A 24425-nucleotide genomic window follows, 5' to 3' on the forward strand; every position below is an offset into this window, starting at 1 on the left:
AGGAAGGGGCCAAATGTGAGTACAGGGCTTTTATGCTTAGGTAGAGCAGAATTGCCAAGAGACACAAGAAATTCAAGAGAAGAGAGAAAGAATTTGGTAGGGGAGATTATGGATTCACACTAAGTTTGAGATGTCTTTGGGACAACCAGATGGAGTTATTTGGTGGGCAGGTGAAACACTGGTTGGAGATGAGGGGTCAGAGCTAGAGACAAGGTTGTGTGAGTTTCAGAAGGAATGGCTGAAGTCAGAAGACTGGTAGAACATGACTGGGGACATGTTTATGAAAAGAGGAGAGCTAAGGACAGATCCTTCATGAAGCACCTACATTGAAGGGGTACAAGAGGAAAGGAATCCATATGGCATTTTATTTTGGGGTCAATCAGATATTATTTATAATAGAACTTGGCAACAGAATTAGGCTAATTCGATTAGTCAAATTGTTTCAGATTCATTCTGCTAGAAGCTTATCTTAAAATTTCATGACTAGCTTTGCTGACATTTTCATTGCTTGAGGTCTCCAAAGAACAGTAAAAGCAGCTGCTTATTTGTATCTAAGTACTACCAGCAATACAGAACTTCTTGGTGATGTGCAAATAACAGTAACCTGGAAAGAAAGGGATGTGCTAACACACTATTTCTAGGAAAGAATCCCGGGCATAGTTAGAGGTTTACTAGATTTCACGGAAACTAGGTTTCTAAAATTCTTGAAAACTTCTTAAAAAAAATTCTTGGAAAAGGGACAAGCATTTCAAGAGGGAAGACAGACCTCGAAGCCTGGGCAGTTTATTTTTTTTTTTATTTTTTTTTATTTTTTTTTTATTTTTATTTATTTATTTTTTTGCCTGGGCAGTTTAGAAGTGGAAACATGGCTACACAATTACAGATGATCTCAGGTAAGAAGAAAAAAGCACTACTATAAGCAAAACCAAACCAAATAGTTTGGTATCACTGGGAGCTCTCCAATGAGCTCATGAAACCAAGAATGAAGATAAACAGGTGGTACCTACCTGTAACAGTGTAAATAAAGGTAAAAAAAAAATCCAGGGGATGTCAAGATGAGAAGCATGTGAAAAACACCGAGGGCACAAAAAGCATGAGTGTATAGATAATTATATATACTTATGTTGAGAGCAGAAAGGTAAAGGCAATCATTGGACAACTGAGATATGCGGTATTATAGCAACATGATGAAAATAGAACTATTCCATTTTTATTTTGCTTCCATATTTTTGACTAAGGAGAATAATCCTTAATCTTGGAGAGGGTAGGACAAGTGAGTTTAAAAGAAAATTGAAGCACAAGAGGAAATAGAGCACTGAAGATAGAGCTGCTCAGATTCTGATGGGTTTCATTTCAGAGAGTAGAAAAATTTATTGACATGACAGAAAAGTATTATTATTATTTTTAGAGAGAGAGTGAGCAGGGAGGGGTAGGGGAGGGGAGGGAGAGAATCTTAAGCAGCCTCCACACCCAGCACGGAGCCTTGAGGTGGGGCTCGATCTCACAACCCCGAGATCATGACTTGAGCGCAAATCAAGAGTCCCACGCTCAACCTGCTGAACCACCCAGGTGCTTGAACGTAACAGAAAATTATTGTCAAGTAACCTTGGAATCTTGAGTGAAAAGTTCCCCAAAGCCTGAAAGTGGCAAATGCCCCCATTTTTGGAAGAGGAACTAAGGGGAATCATGAATATTTAAAGACTGGTGAATTTCCTGGTTAATCTCTGGCAGTCATAGAATGAATTATTAAACAATGTTGTATTTAAACGAACAATGTCTAGGAGATAACATTCGGTGATCAAAAATGAAGCTTTTAAAACTACCTTTATTTCTTTTTTTTTTTTTTTTCCTTTATTTCTTTCACTTAATCTTCCTAGATCTGCAGGTGATGAAGATTCTGGTGGTTGCAACGATAGCTAACATTTACTGGGAACTTTTTGTGAGTCAGGAACTATTCAAGCACTGAAATGTATCAACTCATTTAATCTTTCCCCAAATGTCTCTGAAATAGGGACCACGTTTATCCCCACTAGGTAGGTAAGGAAATTGAGAAATGAAGATATCTACATCGTGGGAATTCAGTATACCTTTGTTTTAGCATGGCTTTGGATGAAGTTTCTTATTTTTTTCTTTCAGAAATTTGTGTAAATTCAAACAGGAAAAAAAATATAGTTGAAAGTGATTGTCTTAACATTAAAAAAAAGAACAATGCGCTGTAAGAAGAGAGAAAACTAAAATTAAACCATAAACAAATAAACATAAATGTACTGAGGTAACTTTCTGACTCAGAATTTTGAGGGTGAAGTAAGGGTGGGCTGGAAGATTTATTGTTAGAAACTGCTCCAGGTAACTTTAGAGAATAGCTAGGTTTAGGAGTCAATGAATAAAAGATGACCAAATCAAGATTTTGAAATACCTTGTCTATTAGGAATGCTGGATCCCAATTATTGCTTTTTTTTCTTACTAAATGTAAACTATGGAACTTTGTTAATTGTAGAGGATTAAAAAAATCCAGACAACTTTAAAGAAAAAGATAAAAATCTCTTTAGATTTCCCACTGCTTTAGAATTAACTACTGTCCATGTTTCGGTGCATTTTATTCCATTCTTTGTTCAGTACACCCAAACCATACTGTGTACCCTTTATAAACACACGTGCAAACCACACGAGGGGTCCCCACTCAGTTTTGCCTTCCATCTTTTGTGCTGAATATTGTATCATGAGCATTTATTTTATTAAATCTTGTTAATTAAAATATTAAATTTTATTCAGGACGTCGTAATTTGCTTAATCAGTCTCTTTGCCTGTCCCTTAGGCTGTTTGAATCTTTTGCTATTCTAAGTAGTTGTGTGATGAAGTTCCTTATATGTAAATTTCCTCTTTCCTCTGATTATTTCTTCAAGACAGGTCCATAGAAGTTAGTTACGTAGGAGTAGGGATGTTTTAAAAATTCTTAGTAGAGAGTGCTAAAAAGACTTCAATGCAAAGCTGTTTGAACTTATATTTCTCCGTAAGTGTCCATCACCTCACCCTTACTGATTATGAATGTTGCAAGTGAAAGATCCTTTATCAATGTGAATAAGGCAAATAGTACCTTATTTTAATGTCTTAATGAGATTTCTGAGATTAGTGTGGTCAAATATAATTCATAATTTTCTCAGCTATCTTATCAATTATTTTTTAAATTGCCTGTTTGTGATGTCTACCCATTTTTCTGTAAAACCTATTAATTACTTATCAATGTGTAAGAGCTCTTTGAATTAGGAATAGTAACCTTTTGTTTGTCATGTTAGTTGCAAATAATTTTCTTATTTGTCTTTCAACTTTATTTAGGTTGTGTTTAGAAGTACTGAAAGTATTTTTTTCTCTATTGCCTTGGTGTTTTTAATATCTTTATCATCTGAGATACAGTAATTATTCAGCCATATTTTCTTCCAATTTCCTAAAGATTTTTTTAAAGCCTCTGTAATCCAGCTAAATTGATTTGGTTTATGGTAAGTACTAAGGATCTAATATTTTTTTCCTAAATTTTTGGCTAATCTGAAGCTTTATCAAAGAATTCCTTCCTATTGATTTACTTTGTAAAAATCTGTTCATTTTATCATTTACTGACTTTTATCATTTACTACTTTTTTATGTACATTAGGGTCTGGTTCTGGATAACCTGCATAGTTTCTTTAATTATTGGTTTTGGCACTCATATTACATAGTTTAGATAATGCGCCGATGAGGTAAATGAACATTTTATTGGTCAAGTTTTCCTTTATTGCTCTTGCCCAAAACGTCTTAATTAGTAGCAGTAATTTTTTTTTCACTTGGACTTTGGAGTTGTTTAGTTAAATTCCTATAGAAACGAAATTGAAAACCTAAGCAATTCCTTATCCATCTTAGTCCCCACCAAACAAAAAACCCAAACAAGCAAACATCCAACCAAACAAAAAACCACATATCCTGATAGAATTTTAAGTTACTCCTAATAGTAATGATCATTATCCAGAGATAATCACAGATCAATACTGTTATATATGATTTATATCTGCATGATATATTACAGCTCATATAAAATTGGAAGTGTTTTTTTACATATTAGTCTGACTTATTTTTTGAATATATCATGAATATAATGTCATATCATTAGTCTTCCAAATTATTTTTAATGGATGCCCATTATTCCATTACATGTAATATATACATATATATTATATATGTACATACACACATTGCCCTTATTTACTCAGCTAAATTTCTGTTTTTAGACACTGAGTTTGCTTCCACTTTTGTAATATAAGAAATGATTTTGGTATGTTATGAACATCTTAGGAACACATATTTCAGTGCAAGTCTTGTTTTTCTTTAGTAGAAGTTCCTTGTTAATGAAATTCTAAGACAAAGGATAAAACTATTTTTTTTTAAAGATTTTATTTATTTATTCATGATAGTCACACAGAGAGAGAGAGAGAGAGAGAGAGGCAGAGACACAGGCAGAGGGAGAAGCAGGCTCTATGCACCGGGAGCCCGATGTGGGATTCGATCCCGGGTCTCCAGGATCGCGCCCCGGGGCCAAAGGCAGGCGCCAAACCGCTGCGCCACCCAGGGATCCCGGATAAAACTATTTTTGAGTTTTCTTTTACCAATTGCCAAATTGTCCCGTTTAGCAATTTCGTGTTGCCCTCAGCAGTGAACAAGAAAGCCTTCTTAGAGGATTTTGATTGGAATTGCATTAAACATAAAATAAATTTGGAAAAGCATGACAACTTTTTTGTATTCAGGCTTCACTTCAAGGAATGTTGTGCTTCCCTAGACACATATATTGCTTAGTAGTTTCATTATATAAATTCTGTGTATTTCCTTACCTTAGTGGGTATAAAAAATGTAAAAGTTTTTTGTATAAATCTGCATATTCCCTAAGTAGGAATACTTTTAGCTTTTAACAGTTTTTTAAAAAACTTTGTAGCCATTAGGAATGAGATATTTTCCCATTACATTTTCTGACTAATCATTGTTTTTTCAGAAAGCTATAAATTTTTGTGTATCTGGCTACTGACTTTTCAAGTTAATGTTTATTCTAACACTGAAGCTGAGGCCCAGAGAGTTTGTTAATTTCCCCAAGTCGCATTGCTGGTCCAGTGTTGGAATTGATATTGAACTTAATTTTCTATAACTCTATGAATGATGCTTTTTATACCACCCCTTATCCCTTCTCAAGCTTGTCAGTAGAAATACAGCTCCCCAAACAACTGATGTTATAGCACTAAGCACTCTGCATGGGTCAGAGTGTTCTGTTCCACTCTGAGCACCAAATTTTAAGAGTGACGCTGACATTTCAAAGTGTCTAGAGTGAGCCTGTGATATGAGCAGTGATCGAATTCAAGAAAATAAAGCCTTATGGCTTCAGTGGCTGGAGTCATGATGAATGGGTGGGACTTGAAAGAAACTAGATTCTGGCATGGTATATCACAACTCTTAACACAGATGGCTGTTCTCAAATGGAAGAGGGTATTGGGGGAGGTATGGATATACCTGATGTTGGAAGTTTGGAGGAGAAGCTGGGTGAGCATCTTTGAATCATGGCATAGCGAGGATGGGAATGTGGGTAGTCTTCTGTTAGAATGGGAAATCTCTAGGTTTTCTCTTGGTTCTATGATTATTTCTTCATCTTTGTTCTCAGAACCTGAATTCTTAAGTAATCTATGGGAATTGGATGTGGTTATCACTACTGTTTATGGAGTGAATTAAAAAAGCACACATTTTCCAAACCTCCTTTATCCAGTAACGTAGTCTTCTTTCCTAGCCTGACAACAAATTCTGACACATCTCAAAATACAACTCAGTTTGTGTGCTACTCGTTTATTCTTTTGTCTGTCCTTTCTTATTTGTTCTAATGCACAGTAACAAAACAAAACAAGGATAAAGAACAAACACAAAACAAATCCCTGAATAATCAAGGGGTGATGATAAACTTGGTTGTGGTCTTCAGTGAAAAAAATCTTTTCAGCTTGATGGTATTCATTTGTTTACTCACTCATGATGGTTTTGTGTGTATATGTGTGTGTGTGTGTGTGTGTGTGTGTGTGTGTGCCCATCCCAACTAGTGTTGAACTCCGTGCTGGGGAGCTGTGTGAGTTGCAGTGATGTCCCTGCCTTAAGAAATCCTGGCTGGAGGGAGGAGACCATGTAATGGAAGTGGTTGTAAAGACTTAGAGTATGCGATGCTCTGGGAAATGATGCTGCCCTCGCTCTGTTGAAGCAATTACAAATGCTTCTGAAATGGCATCACATTTTCTTTTCTCACCTCTACTCCCCGGGGACTGGAGAAAGCAGAGGAGATCGTAATGGCTGAAGGAATGGTTTGGGTTAGAAAATGTGGTTAAGTGAAGCAGAACTTCCACAGATTCTTCTCTTTGCTCCACTTCAAACTCTATTAAGGGTGAACCACAGAGGAAGTTCTAAATGGGGTGAGGTTTGTGGTTTTGATGTTTTCTTAGAATTTATTGTGATGCTGTGGTCAGAGAGTCTGACAAGCAGAAGAATTGACTTGAGTTGTGCCATTTAACTAATCCCTTAACTTCATGGTCTTAGGTATCCTACCTACACAAGAGAGATGGTGATATCTGCTTTTGCAAATACTCATAGGATATTTGGACAAGTGAGATACGATGTGAAAGTTTTATCTATCTATCTATCTATCTATCTATCTATCTATCTATCTATCTATCTATAATATATAAATTTTAAAACCTAAGTGTCATGTAAGAATAGGTGCTGGGGGATCCCTGTGGCTCAGCAGTTTAGTGCCGCCTTCCACCCAGGGCATGTTCCTGGAGCCCTGGAATCAAGTCCCACATCAGGCTCCCTGTATGGAGCCTGCTTCTCCCTCTGCCTGTGTCTCTGCCTCTCTCTCTCTCTCTCTGTGTCTCTCACACACATTATTTATTAATAAATAAATAAATAAATAAATAAGAAATCTTAAAAAAAGAATAGGTGCTGGTATTATTGTTATTAATCTTGGAATTCTTTGATAAGAGATATCCCTCATGTTCTAGGCCTGTGAGCATAGGCTGATTCTGAGTAGCAGTTGTAACTCATTTTAATATGTTACACCCTTCCGTCAATCACACGTGGAAAACTGGGTGCTTAGGACAGGAACCATTTTTTAATTTCCATTCAGAGCTTGGTTCCATGTCTTCAAGGGCTTGACTGAATCCACTCAGTCACTGGGGTTTTATGGAAAAATTGTAAATAGAGATCTCACTCAAACTGCTCCTACTGTGTCTTAGGAGAGTAGACATCCCACAGGGTTCCTAGTGAGGGAACTTGCTGAGGCAGTAAGTTGTTAGGGAGCCTCTTCCCAACATGCCATCACTGTCGCTGAAATGAGCTAAAATATTTGTATTTTAAGAGAAGCTAGGTAGTTTGAGACTGGAGATGAGGAAGTGGAAGCCCTGTTTGAGTTTTAGCCAAAATATGCTGCACTTGTTTACACTCTAATTAGACTTCAGTGCTTAGACTCTGATTTATTTCAGTCAGAGGTTTGTAAAGAAGCAGCTTTTGTTTTTTAACCATCCGGTAATATTTAGAAAGTTCCTGGGGATCCTTGTCAGTAGAGGTCTTTGCAAAGTAGCATTATCATTCTGTAGCACACTGGAAAAACCTCGCCCTGTTATCAAAAAGCAGTTTCCTTAATAACTATCAAAATTATTATACCTCATCACATGCTCTCCTTTGTGGGTGGGCTGTTATGCTTGGCAAAGAAATGTGGTACAGCACATTTTGTTTGAAGAAATCCTTCCCTCTCTGGAAGAAACATGCAATCTCAGTATGGCACTGTGGAAAATTGTGCAGAGGCTTTATTGTTTGAATATTCTAGCACAAGACTTCTTTATTTAGGAGATTCCTACATCTCCATGTACCATTGTTATGTGAATGTCTTTAGATTCTCACGACAAATTAGAAGTTCTTCCTGCAACTCTCTTAACCAGGAGGTACTTTGGAACAGTGGTGCCTTATGTGTTCTTCTAGCCATTATTATTTTAAGAAGTCCTTAGAACTCTAAATAATTCAATGATCCAAACACACGTGAGGTTATACTATTAGTAAAGATCCGGGTTACTTGCTCTCATTTCCACTCTCCCGTCTGTACTGGTAGAATGAATCACGGCTGGCCTGGAAGCAGAAGCAGGACTGGTCTCCTGGGCAGGTGACCTCTGAAGACATACTTGGCACCACGATGGAAAGGGTCCAGCACTTCATTTAATGCTGTGCTGTTGCCATGTTGATATTTCGAATGCTTTTTGAACAAGTATCCCCACATTTTCATTGTGTACTGGCCCCATAAATTATATAGCAGATCCTGCCCTGAGGCCATCAACTGTCTTATTAACGGCTGGAAGATCCCAGATAGTGACAAAAAGGGCACAAGATGAAGTGCAGTGTGTGGTGACAGGCAACGCATGCTGAAGAAATAACTAGAACCTGGGTGTGTTTGTCATTGTTTGAATATTGGTCTTTGTATGGGGTAGATTTCTGTTTTGTGCAAAGAATTTGCTGCCTCCCCAATTCCCATGTTTACAAGTCTAGAAAAAATTCTTTGGGAGTGGAAAGAAATAGGGAGTGGATCTCGGGAAATGTGAGAGCTCCTTATTATTTTGCGTCACGAGCAGCTTTGGCGGGCAAATCTGGCTCTGTTGCTCAGATTCCAGTGTCAGGACTTTATATGGCTCTCTTCCAAATGGGAGTCAGTTCTAGGCAGGTGCTTGTTGTTGTGATTATTACTGTTGTCTAAATTTTGACAGAGCTCACCTCCTTCACATCTATGCTTAAGTGTCACCCTCTCTGTGAGGTCCATCCTGCCAACACCACTATGATCCACCGCCCCCCCCCCCCACTCCCATCCTCCTCCTGATTCCTCTTAGTTCACTTCTTTTCATTTAAATATATAAGGCTTGGCACATGGTTGGTGCTCAATAACCATTAATTGAATAAAGGAATGAGGGAATGAGTTGATAGCACACATTCCTAATAATTAAAGATAAACCTTGATGGGAATAAAAATGTTACCTTTATTCTTACCCCCCAGCTGGGTCTGTTCTCTGAAAAATTGATTCTCGTTCTCAGAATTCTCCTAGGGTCAGCTGCCAAACAGTGGTATTTTTATGATCTCTGGCCAGTTTAAGGTCTAGGAATTTTCTATGTCTGTATGTCCCCATGTTATTAGGAACAGTATTTTCTAAGGTCATAGTGGGAAACGAGATAAGATAATGTGTTCCTCGTGGAGGAGGAAGGATGTCAAGAGCTTATGGAATATTACTAATCCTAAGGTGATCTTTCTATTTCTTTGGGGAATTCATCTGGTCTTTTCACTGGTTTTTACTGTGGGCCAAATTTCCTTCTAGAGAAGAGTTTTGTGGGGAGAACTGTCAGTTCTTCATTTCACTCTTCCTGAGGATGTGGGAAATATTGGTGTCATATATTCCAGTAACATTAAAAGTGAATTTCAAATTACCAGTCTACTTTAATAGTTCTTCTTTTGTATAAAAACTGACTATTCGGGCAGCCCAGGTGGCTCAGTGGTTTAGCGCTGCCTTTGGCCCAGGGCGTGATCCTGGAGACCCGGGATCGAGTCTCCCATCGGGCTCCCTGCATGGAGCCTGCTTCTCCCTCTGCCTGTGTCTCTGCCTCGCTCTCTCTCTCTCATGAATAAATAAATAAAATCTTTAAAAAACAACTATTCATTAAAATATGTACTAACTCGAAAAGAGTCTCAAGATACTTTTCATCTAGTCAACTTGAAGCAGCCCTGTTTTTGAGTAACAGCTGAAAACTGAACTCTTTGGCTAAAAGATACTTTGACGATTAATTCAGTGAAGGAAGAGCTGGTACTTGGATAAGGTAAAAAAAGGAAAACGTGAGAATAAGCGTACCAAACAGAATCCATATTTGGTGTACCCAAACTGATATACTGTCTTTTATATAATCATTTTCTGTGTACTTTCATAATTTTTTTCTTTATTCTCTTTGACTCTTTGGGAAGACTTCTGACAATCTAAAATTCAATTTAGTGATGTGAGAAATGAATGACACAATTACAGTATTGGTTTTCAGTCTGAGAGCCTAAATGCCACAGTGCATCTCCTTGTTGAGTTTAATCTATTTTTTTTAGAGGAACAGATCATAATTAGAAGTTATACATTTCAAAATCATTGTCTTATGGAAAAGACTGGTACTTGGTTCTGTCAAGTTATAGACACAGACAGATATTTGTTTTTTTGACTCCTTGCAATGGAAATAATGACTGCTTGGACACTCAAAACCAGGTAATATAAATACGACGGTGAAGATCAGGAAATGGAGGAGCACATTTTAATATAAAAATCAAATAGATCTGAGAGTGTAAGAAGTTTGTTTTGCTGTGTTTGGGTACATTGAAAAAAGTCTAATGATTTTGTTTCTGAACTATACAAACATTGTTTCAGTGTAAGGAAATAGGAGGAAAACAGTCAAAATGAGAAGACTGTGTCCGAGTTTTAGTTTAGGTCAGCGATTTTGAAGATTTTAAGTACTTCCCAAATGAAACAGTCCCAGCGAATTCTCTGGATACTGTCTGTTTTCATTTTCTCAGGGGAGATAGGAAGGGGTGAGGTAGCTTCCTGGTAAAGCAAGGGTGGAGAAAGCTGGCATCTCCCGGGGTGTCTAGCAGATGAGTGGATGTGTTGTTTCCATGGACACACCACTGCTCCATTTTCCCCTCTAGGTTGTGACAAATGTGATTGGGCTTAGCCTGGTGAGGTGGAGGCCAGTGTGAATTTATTCCCATAAACTTTTTTCCCATCCCCCCCCCCCCCGCCCCCAGTAATCTTCATAGAAACATACTACTTCCAAGAGAGAATTACTTTGTGATCTTATTTTGGAGATTTGTTTAATTCCTTCTAATGGGATATGTTCAGGCTAATGGAATAATTCAAACAGTAGGTGTGTGTGTGTATGTGTGTTAATCATCAGAAAAAGCATACCCCAGTATATTCAGGAACCTTACTCTCCTGCCTGCTTGTAAGGTGTCAAGCCTCTTCTACCTCTATTTGCATCTGGAACCCTCTGCGAAAACTCCTAGGCTTCCTGAGTAACTGCATGTAGTCATAGCTTTAGACCTTGTGCGGGCTCAGTAGGAGTTATAAGGTGCCCTGGAGCTAATGAGGGCTTTAATAAGTGTGTGCTACAATTCCAGAAGGAAAATGGAGAAGGGGTGCTTGTTGCCTATTTCACCAGCTACATGACTTAGTTTAGTAAATTAGGAGGTAGAAGCAAAGGCCCGGCCTGTGCCCACACAACTCACACAGTGTAATAAAGTAACCTTTAAACAACAGCTGTAATGCAAAAGGCCCATGCCAAAAACAACAGAGCGGAGCCCAGTTCCTGTCCCTTAAAGCCTGACAGCTGAAACGGTGGCTGAGTTTAAAGACAAAAAAAAAAAAAAAGAGAGAGAGAAAAGAACAACACAAAACAAACAATAGTCCGAAGCAGAGTTTTTTCTGAAGACAGGAAAATGTACTAATTAGAAGTCAGACATTTCAAAAGCATTGTCTTATGGAAAAGTGCCAGCCTTTATTGATGGACTTCTGGCCTCTGGTTCCTTACTATTGGCTGAGAAAATGTTTCAAATTATTGAATCCTTTGTGCGTGGAACTAAAGTCATTGTATCCATTTAGTCAAAATTCTAAATTTGGATTAGCATTATTATTTATGCTGGGGGAATTAGAAGAGCAGAGAATAAAATCCTCCTACCCACCCTGATTCAGCATCCGTTTTTAAAAAGTCCTCATTTCTTCTTGACAGCTAATGTCAGTGGCAGAAAATACTGAGAAACTGGGATGCGGATTTCCAAGTTTTTAAAAAATCATTTCACAAATTGTAGCTAATCGTAAATGACTGTGCCACAGACTTCCAGGTTACTGCCAAATACAGGATTTTAGAAAATTAAAAAAAAAAAAAAAAAAAAGCTGGGTCACTTAAGGAAAGCAGTTTATTTCTTGCTTTGATTCTTTCCCGGGACAAACATTAAAAAAAAAAAAAAAAAAAAACAAAAAACTCTTTTCCTTCCCGGCATTAACGAGATATTTTCCCAAATCCATCGCATCGCACGCACCGCCTTCCCTCATCAGGATCCTACTCAGTTTATGACTCTGCTGAAAACCGATACCTAAGAATGAATCCGATACGTGCTTTTACCTACTTTGGTCTTGCTGATGCTTAGTTTAAGTACCACCACATTCATTTTGATCTGGGAGCTCCCCGGAGCCTACCGCCCCGCTGCAAATAAAAAGTTTCTAGTTGTTTCATTTCTTTTCAGCCCCCCCCCCCCCCCGCGCCCGCCCCTTTTACAAGACTGTCACTTTCTGGTGCATTATTCACGGTTTTAAAAAGTTTCTAAGTCGAGGATCTGCTTTTTCGTCTCCCCGCCCGGCAAAGACCGGTGAAGAAGAGCCCTGCACTCTAGGGCCGAGAAGGTGGGGGACAGCGACCTCCCCCCGTGCCCTTTCAGACGTGGGCTCGCTCGGGCGGGGAGCGGGGGAGCGCGGGGAGCGGGGGAGCGGGGGAGCGGGCCCAGGGGCGCGGGGGTCGGGGCGCGGGGCGCGGGGGTCGGGGCGCGGGCAGCCGGGCGGGGCCGCGCTTACCGTGATGGCCTGGAGCCTCTCCCTCACCAGCGCGGCCTCGTCCATTGCGGCGCGTCGGGCGTCCGAGGCGGCGGCGCAGCAGAGGCTCCGCGGGGAGGCCGGGCCCCGAGGTGCGGCGGGCGGGCGGGGCGGGGGCGGCGGCGGCACCTGCAGCGCGAGCGCGAGCGCGGGGCGGCGACTGGGGCGGTGCGCGGCCGCGGCTGCTTCGGGGCCGCTGGGGGCGGGGGGTGCGCCCCGCGGCCCCGGCCTCGCCCGCTCGTTGGTGTCCGGGGGCCTGCGCCGAGCTCCCCGGCGCCCGCCCCAGCTGCACCCCCCGCAGCCGCGCCGGCCGCCGGATCCGAGACTGTGCGGCGAGTTCAGAGCCTCGTCGGGAGGTGAGCGGACATCAGGTGGTCCGCGCCCGCCCCGCCCCCCGCCCCCCGCCGGCGCCGCGGGCCAGCGCTGCGGTCTTCAGGGTCAGGAGCGACCGCCGCTGCGAACCTGCGCTGCCCCCCCTCCGCCCTCCTCTCCCCTCCTCTCCCCCGCCCTCCTCCCCTCCCCTCCTCTCCCCCCGCCCTCCTCCCCTCCTCTCCCCCGCTCTCCTCTCCCCCCTCCTCTCTCCTCTCCTCTCCCCCCCGCCCTCCTCCCCTCCCCTCCTCTCCCCCCGCCCTCCTCCCCTCCTCTCCCCCGCTCTCCTCTCCCCCCTCCTCTCTCCTCCCTCCGCCCTCCCCTCCTCTCTCCCCTCCTCTCCCCCCCCCCCCGCCCTCTTCTCTCCTCTCCTCTCTCCCCCCTCTGCCCCCTCCTCCCTCCTCTCTCCCCCCTCCACCCTCCTGTCTCCCCCCTCTCCCCTCCTGTCTCCCCCCTCTGCCCTCTTCTCTCCCTCCTCCGCCCCGCCCCCTCCTCTACCCCCTCCTCTCCCACCTCCTCTCCCCTTCCTCTCCCCCCTCCTCTCCCCCCTCCTCTCCCCCTCCTCTCCCCCCTCCTCTCCCGTTCCTCTCCCCCTTCCTCTTCCCCCTCCTCCCCCCTCCCTCTCCCCCCTCCTCTCCCCCTCCTCTCCCCCCTCCTCTCTCCCCCCTCTGCCCCCTCCTCCCTCCTCTCTCCCCCCTCCACCCTCCTGTCTCCCCCCTCTCCCCTCCTGTCTCCCCCCTCTGCCCTCTTCTCTCCCTCCTCCGCCCCGCCCCCTCCTCTACCCCCTCCTCTCCCACCTCCTCTCCCCTTCCTCTCCCCCCTCCTCTCCCCCCTCCTCTCCCCCTCCTCTCCCCCCTCCTCTCCCGTTCCTCTCCCCCTTCCTCTTCCCCCTCCTCCCCCCTCCCTCTCCCCCCTCCTCTCCCCCTCCTCTCCCCCCTCCTCTCCTCTCTCCTCTTCTCCACCCCCCTCCACCCCCCACAGGGTTCAGTGCGCTTTAAGCCACGGGGACCACCCTCGGTTGTTTCTTGGCTGGGATTTGCCCCGGGCGCCGCTCTTTCTTGGACCTCATTCAGAAATGCCACCCTGGGCTTTCAGGAAGGTGCCCACTTTGACCTCACCAGTTGTGCGAGAGAAAGGAGCGGGCCTTTGAAAGTGTGAGCAGACATTCTGGGACTCCTGCAGCCTGACACCGTGTGGGTGTTCCCTTGCCCTTTAGAAAAAGAAAGTCAAGCCCAGTGAGACTCTTAGCAGAGGCTGGAGGCTTTACACTTGATTTTGTTTTCTTACCTCCATGATTTCTTGGATTAAATTTTGATGTAGTAAACCATAGTTACCATCTATCCTGTCCTTATGTGTTCGGCTGCTATCGAGTGCCTTCCAATCAGCATTCAGCTGAACGGGTTAACAGGACAAGCCAAACAGTGACCAGATGGTTTAGTTTCCTTTGCATTGTTGATCATAATAATAATGGCTAATATTTGTTGAGTACTGTCTACAGACAAATGCTTCACATACTATTTATGGTACAGGGTGCTGGAAGATAGATGCTATTATCCTCATTTTACAAATGAGGAAACTGAGGCTCAGAGCTGTAATTTGCCACATAGCTACGAATGGCAAACCCAGGATTGGCGGACTGACTTTACAATAGCCATTCATCGATGCCTACCCAGGAAATGGGGCAACGGGAGACACAGGCTGAAGGGTTGTATCAGTCTTCGTGAGAAAGAATAGGAACCCCAGCCTCCTCTTCTCTCTAGCTCCCAGAACGCTTACATCTGGATGCACACCCCTTCGACAGAACTCCTTGGGAATCCCTAGAGTAACTTAGTGGCCCTAGAGAGAAAAGATTTTTCCATGTTGTCACGTGGAGCTACACAACCACAGAGTGAAACCCACGTTTCAAGAGCCTGAAATCATACTTGGGAGTAGTTTGTCCTTGTTCATACACATACTCAAAGGAGACGGTTTGGGAAACTAAAGACTTGGAGGATTGATTAGGCATGGGCCAAGTTTGGTTGTTATTGGATGGCTACGCAAGCTTAAAAAAAATCAAACCTTCAAAATTTTTGATTTTGTGTATGGAGGTCCTGGCTGAAATTAAATACAAGAGAGCGGTAGTGATAAATATCTCAGTCAGAATTGCAGATTTGCAGCCCAGAACACATGGGCACTTATCCAATTATTGGCCTGGATCTTTTCCTAAAAACAATTTACCACTCGGATCTCATTTCTGCTATGGGAAAACCCAAAGGTTTTCTAGTGTAGGGCAGGTTTCGATAAAATAAGAAGACCAGGGAATTTAGCAGGGAGCAGAGTTGTGACAACTGATTGGTATCATCATGTCTTTATTCATTTATTTAGTTGATAATACTAATAGTTGCTAATATTTAAAAAGCATTTGTTAGTTATTTTTTCTGCACATGTCTATTGAGTACTTATGTCACACATGGTGCTAGGTGTTTGGGATACAAGGATGAGCACAATTCCCGCTCTCTGGAATTTCTCTTCAGGTAGGCAATGAAATATAAACATAATAAGCAAACAAAGTAGAATATGTAAGAAGATGATTAAGTTAGTTGGAGTCTTCTTCTTCTTCTTTTTTTAAAGATTTTATTTATTCGTGAGAGACACACAGAGAGAGGCAGAGACACAGGCAGAGAGAGAAGCAGGATCCTTGCAGGGAGTTGATCCCTGGACCCAGGATCACACCCTGAGCCGAAGGCAGATGCTCAACCTCTGAGCCACCCAGGCGTCCTGTTAGTTGGAGTCTTCTGAGGAAACAATTGGCAAGATGAGCTAAAAGTATTAGATTTTACTAGGAGAATGACTCCCTGAGAGAAGATGAGGGAGGTAGGCAAAGAGGGCTGGAGTTGGAGTCTGGGAGAGTGGTCAGACTGTGGTACAAGTCTGGCTCAAGTGAGGGATAAATGAAGAGAAAGTTGAGTGAAAACAGCCTGACCTGTGGCACAGCCTAAGGCAGACTGGCAAGGCCATCAGAAAGTCCTGGAGCTAGGGTGCTGGGTGGCTGAGTCAGTTAAGCGGCCGATGCTTGGTTTCAGCTCAGGCCATGGTCTCGGGGTCATGAGACTGAGCCCTGCAACAACAGGCTCCATGCTCAGCACTTAGTCTACTTGAGTCTCTCTCTTGCTCCCTCTGCCCGCGCCACCCCCCCCCCATGCATGCTCTCTCTCTTAAACACACACACACACACACAAACAAATAAATAAAAATCCTGGAAAAATCCTCTAGCCAAAGCCAGCTACCAGAGAGGTCCCATGTCTCCCGGGGAGCCTGTTTGAGCATTTCTGCCATACTCACCCATTGGTTAGGAGTAGCCCCTGAGAGGCATGGTCTTAATGCAAATCCAGGGATGGATTTCAGGGTGCAACAGCTGGGACCCTTTATTGGTTATGCTTTTGCAATTGGATGTCTGGGGGGCACATTTTTATGACAGCCACAGTGATAAATGCAATGGAAAGAAAATAGAGCAAGAGAGGAGAATTAGGATTGCTAACTTGTGGAAGGTTGCAATTTGGAATTTAGAATGAGAAGGGAGTATTCAGATAAGGCCTTGAAGGAGGGGTGGGGGTTAGCCACGAGTATGCCAGTGGGAAGAACATAACAGGCAAAGTCTGTGCAAATGCCCTAAGGTGAACTTTATCTGGCATGTTTTAGGAACAAGGCCACTGTGGTTTGACAGGAGGTGCTGCAGGGAATGATAACAGAGGTGGTTGAAAATGCAACAGGTCTCAATCCTTGTAGGGTCTTACAGAACACTGTAAGGACTTTGTTTTTATTCTGTGTAGGGTGAGAAGCCATTGAGATATTTTGAGCAAAGAAGAGGTGTGACCCAGCATGTTTTGCAAGGATGGAAGTAGGGAGACTGGTAGGATGCTATTGCTGGAATCCAGTTGAGAAATGATAGCTTGAACCAATGTGATAGCCATGAGGGTATTGGGAATTGGTTGAACTGTGGATATATTTTAAAGTGGAACCAACGGGATTTCCTGACGTTGGATAAGGAGTTTGAGAGAAAGAGAAGATTCATGATAACTCTATGACTCTTGGCCTGAGCAAATGGAATTTGCCATCAACCAAGATAGGGAAGTGGTGAAATAGTTTTATTTTGACAGAGAGGGCAGATACCAAGAGCTCAGTTTTGGACATATTCATTAGTTATCACATGGTGATGTCGAGGACAAATTGGATATATGAGTTTGGAGTTCAGGAAAGAAGCCTCAGCTAGATTTATAAAATATATCTCTTAAAAGTCAGCAGGATCACAAAATATCTAGAGCCATAGTTCACAATGCAGCATAATCTATGTTATTATTAATTGTTAACTACATATATATTCGTGACCAAATTCAGATATGCAATAGAACGTGTCTGCTCCCAGATCTCTTGTCAAACTAATTTTACCAGAAGACTTTGTTTGCCAGCCAACGTGTATAAGGATGGCAAGGGTTAGAAGTTAAAATCGATGGCCTGACCTTATGTTAGGAGTTAAGGGATATAACAGATTCTGAGCCAGTGCTGTTTCTTAAAATGAATTCACTATCTGGTTGGAGATGTAAGACATATACTAGAAACAGGTAAGGGACGAAGAATAGTAAACCGCTGTCCTCGTATTATGATTAAACAAAGTGCTACCTATGGCACTGTTTGGAACCACCAGAGTATAGCCTAGTGAGTAGTGGTAGTGTGGGGGCACAAGCAGTAAATGTGACATGAGTTGAAGAAGATAAAGATGAACGTGAGTTGCAGGAAAGCCACTGCTGGGAGAAAGCAGAATCTAAAAGCCATTTCTCAGTGTGAGAAAGTGTGAGAAGGAGGGAAACATAATGTGATAGAGGATCAGAAAGGAGATGATCTTATGTGGGGCAAACGAGGAATTAGAGAGAGAGATGGAAATACACATTCATACATAGAATTTGATGTTCAGGGAGAATGGAGAGGGGGAGTGGGAGACGAAAGATCCAATTCATATTTTAGGGAAATTAAACTGTTGACTCTTCAGAACATATAGGAAGAAGGAAAGATTAGGTAGGAAGGTACGAGACATGAAATGTGAGTGCCTGTGGAAAGAGCCTAAAAATTTGCCAGTGCTCTGAAGAGATAAATCCCCAGGTTTCTGTCTTTCAGAAGGTCTGAATCCAGAGGCCACGACATAGGACAAAGTGAGGGGAATAGTACCTACGGTGCTAATTTAAATATTTAAAAACCCCAAAGTGACAGCAATAGGAATGATTAAAAGGGAGGAAGCCAAAAGATTTTAGTGAGCACTAAATTGGAAAGAAGAATGAGAAGTTGTAGGTTCCAAATTAAGTACAAAAGGGAAGCTTAGATTAGAGATTTTGGATTGAAAACCAGAGAGGGCCACCTGGGTGGCTCAGCTGCTTAAGCGTCTGCCTTTAGCTCAGGTCATAATCCCAGGGTCCTGGGATGGAGCCGCGTGTCGAGATCCATGTGGGGCTTTCTCCTCAGTAGGGAGTCTACTTGTCCCTATGGTCTTAGGCTGTTACTTCGCCTGAAACTCACTTGCCTAGATATCTGTCTGGCTCATGGTCTCCCCTTTTTCAGGTCTTTGGGAAGATATCACCTTCCCAGTGAGGCCTCCCTTGACCACACTATAGATAACCTTGCTCTGATTTTACCAGTTTCCCTCACCTTGTTCTATTTGTTGCCATGGGTCTTACCATCTTCTGCAATACTATAAATTGCACTCTTTTTGTGTGTTTGTTTACTGTTTCACTAGAGTGTAAATTTCTAGATAGTGAAAGTTCTGCCTGTGTTCGAAGTGCTTAGAACAGTCATGGTACCTAGTGAACACTCAACAAATAATTGTTGAGTGATGATTATTATGACCTTCTGTTTGATTGTTCATTTGTGTCAGGTGCTTTATAGGCCTCCCTAATGGATTTGGAAACCAGCACTCAAAAAGATTAGGTAACCTATCAAGGGTTGGGTATCCAATAAGCAGTGAAACCAGGATTTAATTCAAAGACTGGCTAGTCTCAAAGGTTTGTCTCAGTCAACTGTATCATCCTACCTCTATTTTTCCTTAGTTGTGAAAGACCCCATAGCATGAGGTTTAACCACATATGTCTTTACATACCTAGAATAGTACATCACGCATGACATGCAAATTTGATCATTTTGATGATTTGTGGAATTGATTTTTTTAAGACTGGACATAGTCTATAGCCATTTTTCCTTGGGAATTTGTCTAAAGATTACAGTATGACTTTTCTGTAAGTGAAGTATTGCAGAGGTACATCAGTACAAAAAAAAAATTCTACCAACAGATGGTAGAAGAGTGTGCAATTAAGTATGTTGCTTTCTCTTTGAACATTGTACAGCTCTTTCAGGTTGAGTCTCCTAAAGTTCAAACAACTGATTTAGTGGAAAGAATATTTAACTTGTCCAATTGTTGGACTTTTGAGGATGAAGGGGGCAGCTGTTTTCTGAACATGGCTTCAAGTTACCTAGTAGCCTATCAAAAATAGCCATGGATTTAAAAAAAAAACCTATTAGCAAACCAAACATATGTAGCAAAATAATCCCCCCAGCCCCCATCAAACACAAGGAAATGGTTTTGTGATTTATTCTCCCTCTCATGTGCCCATAACATGAGGTTAATATTTAGTATATTTGGGATCTTTTAGTTTCCTCTGCCTTAATTTACAAATGGACCTGAGAATAATTGGTATCATGCCAGGTATTAGCATCGCTTTCAACCAGAGAAAAACAAGAGACTGTACAGTCTGTAATTATCATCCCACCAAGATCAAGGATGGTAGACGCCCCAGCACAATGAGTTCTCTGCCAATTTACCACTCACATGTCTAAACCTTGTGGTACCAATGCCTTTGTGCAGTGTGTACCACAGAGGGGATGAACAGGATCATTTAGATTGAACTTTAAATGTTGTTTTGAGTCAGAGCCTTTGGTGAGGACCGCTGGCCTCATTCACTTTCCTTCCTTTGTTCGCGGAGTAAGGAAGCAGCCCTTCCCTCAGCATTGTTTTCAGGTTGGGGCATTTAAAAAAATGCTGTCCCATGCTGATACCTTCACTTGATGCTTTCACTCTTAACCACTGGATTCAGTGTGATGTTTAAAATATTTGGGTCAAGAAATGTTCCCGAAGTCAAAACTATCTTGAAAGGTGTCCATAATGTGTGATAGCTCATACAAAACTGGATGTCTGACTGGTCCAGTGTGCATCTGTGGGGACTCTGCTGCTTTTTGGACTTGAAAAGTTTGAGCTTTCTTCACTTTTTTGCTTTGAAAAACTTTTTTCTTTTTCTCTTCAAGTTTATGGTTTTAATTTAAAGAGTACCTTTAAGTTTTTAAGTTTTTAAGTTTTAGCATTTGAGTACTTGAACACTTTTGCCCTAGATTTGCACAAAGAAATACTGAGTGGGGTTCCTTCAGTGTAATGAAACATTTATATTTTCTTTTTGCTTCCTCCGTCAGTTTGAATGTCAGTTTTTGTTGGTAGAGCAAGATGAACACCCTTTTATCTGTATTGGGATCATAAATGCAAAGAGAGAAGTTGAAATGATCATTGAGGAGCTCCTCCCCAAAAAGAAGTCATTGACTCATAGTTCAACTAGACTTCCAAATTTAGACATAGATATTTCTGGTTGTAATTGTCAGATTTCAAACACCTGTATTTCCTAAGAGGTTTCAAAGAACAGTTTGGCCATCCCAGGAATGCAGTTTTGGAAATTGGATATGGAATTGTAGAGCAGTGTCATTACTAATTGGAAGCTCGGGTCTTCTGGATTCTGATCATTTGTTCATCTATTCATATTTCGCAAATTAGTTAAATATCTATGGACTATGTAACCAGTATTGTGCTATGTGCTAGAGATAGATGAATAAGACAATGAACTCTTTTTAGTGGAAAAGACAAGAGGTAAACAGAAGACAAGTAAACACTGTATGAAAAGCGCTAGGTCACCAAAGTCAGATTCAGGGCAGAGGGAAGGCCAGAGTTCAGCCAAGTCGTACTAGCAGAGGTGACAGCTGAGCTGAGTGTTTTATATTTGAACAGTTAGGAGTTAATTAAACCAAAGGGTAGGGTAGGGTAGGATGTGGGGTAGGACGAGGTAGGATAGGACGTGGAGAAACAAAGGAGAACTAGTACAGTCACAACTCCTGATTTTCTAGACAATCATAGACAAACTGAATAATCTCCTCAGGTACAGATTTCTTACCAAATGATGGGGTGGCATACTTAACAAATTATCTAAATACAGGCTTATAAATCCCCAGTTTATTATATAACGTATGTGGTGTTCAAAGACTATGCAAATATATTCACAGGTATACACATATTAGAAATAAATGTGTCTCTGTATATTTATTAATGATCCTTAACTAATTCACATACATCAAAATCTTGATTCTCTGCTATGAGAAAGTTAACAAATGCAAGTAAGTGGTTTTGGAATCAGAGAGACATGGTCTAATTTTCTAGCCTTTCCACTTACTAGGTGAGTGAACGTGGAAAAATCACTTAATATCTCAGAGAGTCTGTTTTTTTGGGTGTAAGCTGGTAGTAATAATAGTTTCCATAAGATTGTTTTGATCAAGGTTAAGTGAATATCTAGGTAAAGTTGGTCATGGAGCATAACAGTTATATAATAAATAGCAACCAATTATTATTATTATTATTATTATTATTATTATTATTATCACTTAACTATCTTCTTGTACAAGCCAAGGTCTTAGAAAGTCTGTTAAATCTTGCAGGCACATTATTAATTCTCTCAGTGCTTTCATATTTATGAATGCATCTTTCTACACATATAACCTAATACTGTGATTTACTTGTTTAGGAGAAAGACCAGGATCTCATTCCTCTCTGTGAACCAAGATGCTATCAGATGTGTTCATTTCCAATATGGGAAACTGAGGCATGGATGGACTGATTTGGGCAGGGATCCAATTCATTAAGTGGTAACATTCTCTGTCCAGCAGTCTTTCCATTAGACTGACTCTAGAAATCTTAGAAGGCTTCCTATGACTCTTTGTCATTATGGAAATATGCTAGAAGCTTATCCAATTAGGTTGGTTTCTAGGCAGAGCCATCAGTCTGAAAGTTAGGGTGCAAGCCAGTTATGTTAAAGTGGATTTACATGGCAAGGCCAGAAATTAGCCAGCTGTCAGCGTGTCTGCCTACAGTCCACTTCGTTATTACGAATGAAGGCTCTGAGGTTTTTGTTCAGTGACAGATTGGATTCCAGACAATTGTAAGCCTGAAGATTTTTGGAAATAAGTGTTTTGAAGGATGCCAACTCAGAGTTTACTTCTAAAATATTTAATGGGTCTCTCTTTGGAGAGATGGCTGCTTTGTAAGGGCCAGTGATTATTGCATGCCTTAGATAGATCTCTAAAAAGGAACCTAAACAAAACCAAACCCAAAAAACCCAATCATTTTCACTTGGAATTTTTTTCTCAGTTTTAGCATAGTATGAAAAAATCTTTGTTACTTCATCATTATATTCTCCTGTCTCCCCTCTCTCCTCTCCCCTCTCCTCTTCTTTTGATGAGATTCTAACTGTAGGAGTTAGATTGCTTAATGTGTGCCTAGGGCAAAGACTGAAAGAATTGCCTTATGCAGTCATGCAGTAGTGTGGGTGGGGTGGGAATTTCAGAGAACACTAAGTTCCAAGAATTACAGTTGCCACAAACAGATCTGTAGGAATTCCCTTAGAGCTGGAGGTTCTTGAGTCCCTACATCCTCTGAAATCTAAAGGTTGAATATTGTGCAAATAGTCACAGAGATAGCTGCCACTCTACACCACATCGAGCCTATTACCCCTCTTAAAAAACTTTTTTTCAGCAACAAAATTATTCTTTTGTATATATCTAATTTTAAATGTAAAAATATTTTCAGGAGGGAAATTTAAAAACTACTTAAATGAATATTTCCTTCTTTTTTAAGTTTCAAATGTTTCTTATTGAAGTATAGTTGACATATAATGTTATATTATTTCAGATGTACAACGTAATGATTCAACACTTTTATACATTACTCGGTGCTCACTGTGGTAAGCGTAGTCACCATCTACACCATATGATATTGCAATATTACTGATTATATTCCTTTTGCTCTACTTTTCATCTTTGTGACTTATTTATTTTATAAGTGGAAGTTTGTAACTACTAATCCTCTTCATGTGTTTCACCAACACCTCTGGCAACCACCAGTTTGTTCTCTGTATTTATGAGTTTGTTTCTGAGTTTTCGTTTGTTTGTTTTGTTTTGTTAGCTGAAATTCCAAAGGGCAGTCTACTCTGTTGCTCACGGACCTTGGGATTCTTAATAATGAAATACTAAGCTATTATGGTGCCACAATAGTAATCAGCCCTCTAAAGGCAGTCCTGAATAGGGGAAGAACCCTAATTCAGTTGGAAAAGAAAGGTCAAGCTAGATGACTATCTCTGGTTAATTTTGTTCAAGGCTTTATTAACTTACTATGGTTGGCCCATTTGACATTTGATCTTTATCAAGCTCTATTCTTATCCTCCTCCTTTATTTACATATCTTTTAGAAATTGGTATAAGTGAAATAAAAATCACATCCTTTTAGGGTGTGGGGCAGATCCATTTTCCTTTCTTTGAATTTACCAAATCTGTGTGTGTGAGGAAGCAAGAAAATGGATTTCATGAAGGCTTAATGGAGTAAGTATTAGGTTTCCTGGAGTTATTGAAGGCAGTCTACTCACTTCCAACACAGCAGTGTAAACACTTTAAATTTTTGTTGAGTTTTGTGTGACTGCTGTATCTTCTCCCCTTTCCCACAAATCTACCAAGTACAAATACTCATGCTGACAAATGGAATGCAAACAAATGGTATGCAATGGGTACACAACGGGGGAAATGTACAGAGAGGCTCTTATAGGCTATTATAATTGATAGCCCCCAAATACCAAGTTATTTTTAAAGAGGAGAAACAGTGACTTTTTAACATAGGGCTCAAAATAAGAAGGGTTTGTCTAAAAAAAAGAATGCAGTGATTCAGTTCTGTGCATTTGTTTATTGATGATCACTTTTTCCCCTTACGTCTTGACATTCCACCAAAGCAAACTGTATGATCTTCCCCTTGGGAACCAACTCAGAGCTTAGCTTTATTTACAAGCTTCATTATACTAAAGAGCAAAATGTTCTAGCTGATTGAATAGATATTACATGGCAGCCCACTGACCTCTCCAGGAGAAATATTCAACTCCTACAGAGAAGTCCTAAATGTTAGCTGATTCACGGTCAGTTTTGTCCCCCCTTTATTTACTGTAGTCCAAACCACTGATTTCAGTTCCTTCCTTCCTTCCTTCCTTCCTTCCCTCCTTCCTCC

General features: G+C 41.3%; 1 protein-coding gene across 1 annotated transcript in view; it reads right to left on the minus strand.

The window, feature by feature from the left end:
- PALMD (palmdelphin) overlaps window positions 1-12851 on the minus strand; it is a 49756-nt gene extending 36905 nt beyond the window's left edge. The window contains exon 1 of the mRNA XM_041749162.1: window positions 12669-12851. Within this exon, the coding sequence (XP_041605096.1) occupies window positions 12669-12713 (45 nt within the window). The 5' untranslated portion in view covers window positions 12714-12851. The remainder of the gene's footprint in view (window positions 1-12668) is intronic.
- Window positions 12852-24425: the final 11574 nt, after the last annotated feature.

This window comes from Vulpes lagopus, chromosome 3 (assembly GCF_018345385.1).
Source record: "Vulpes lagopus strain Blue_001 chromosome 3, ASM1834538v1, whole genome shotgun sequence".
NCBI lineage: Eukaryota > Metazoa > Chordata > Mammalia > Carnivora > Canidae > Vulpes > Vulpes lagopus.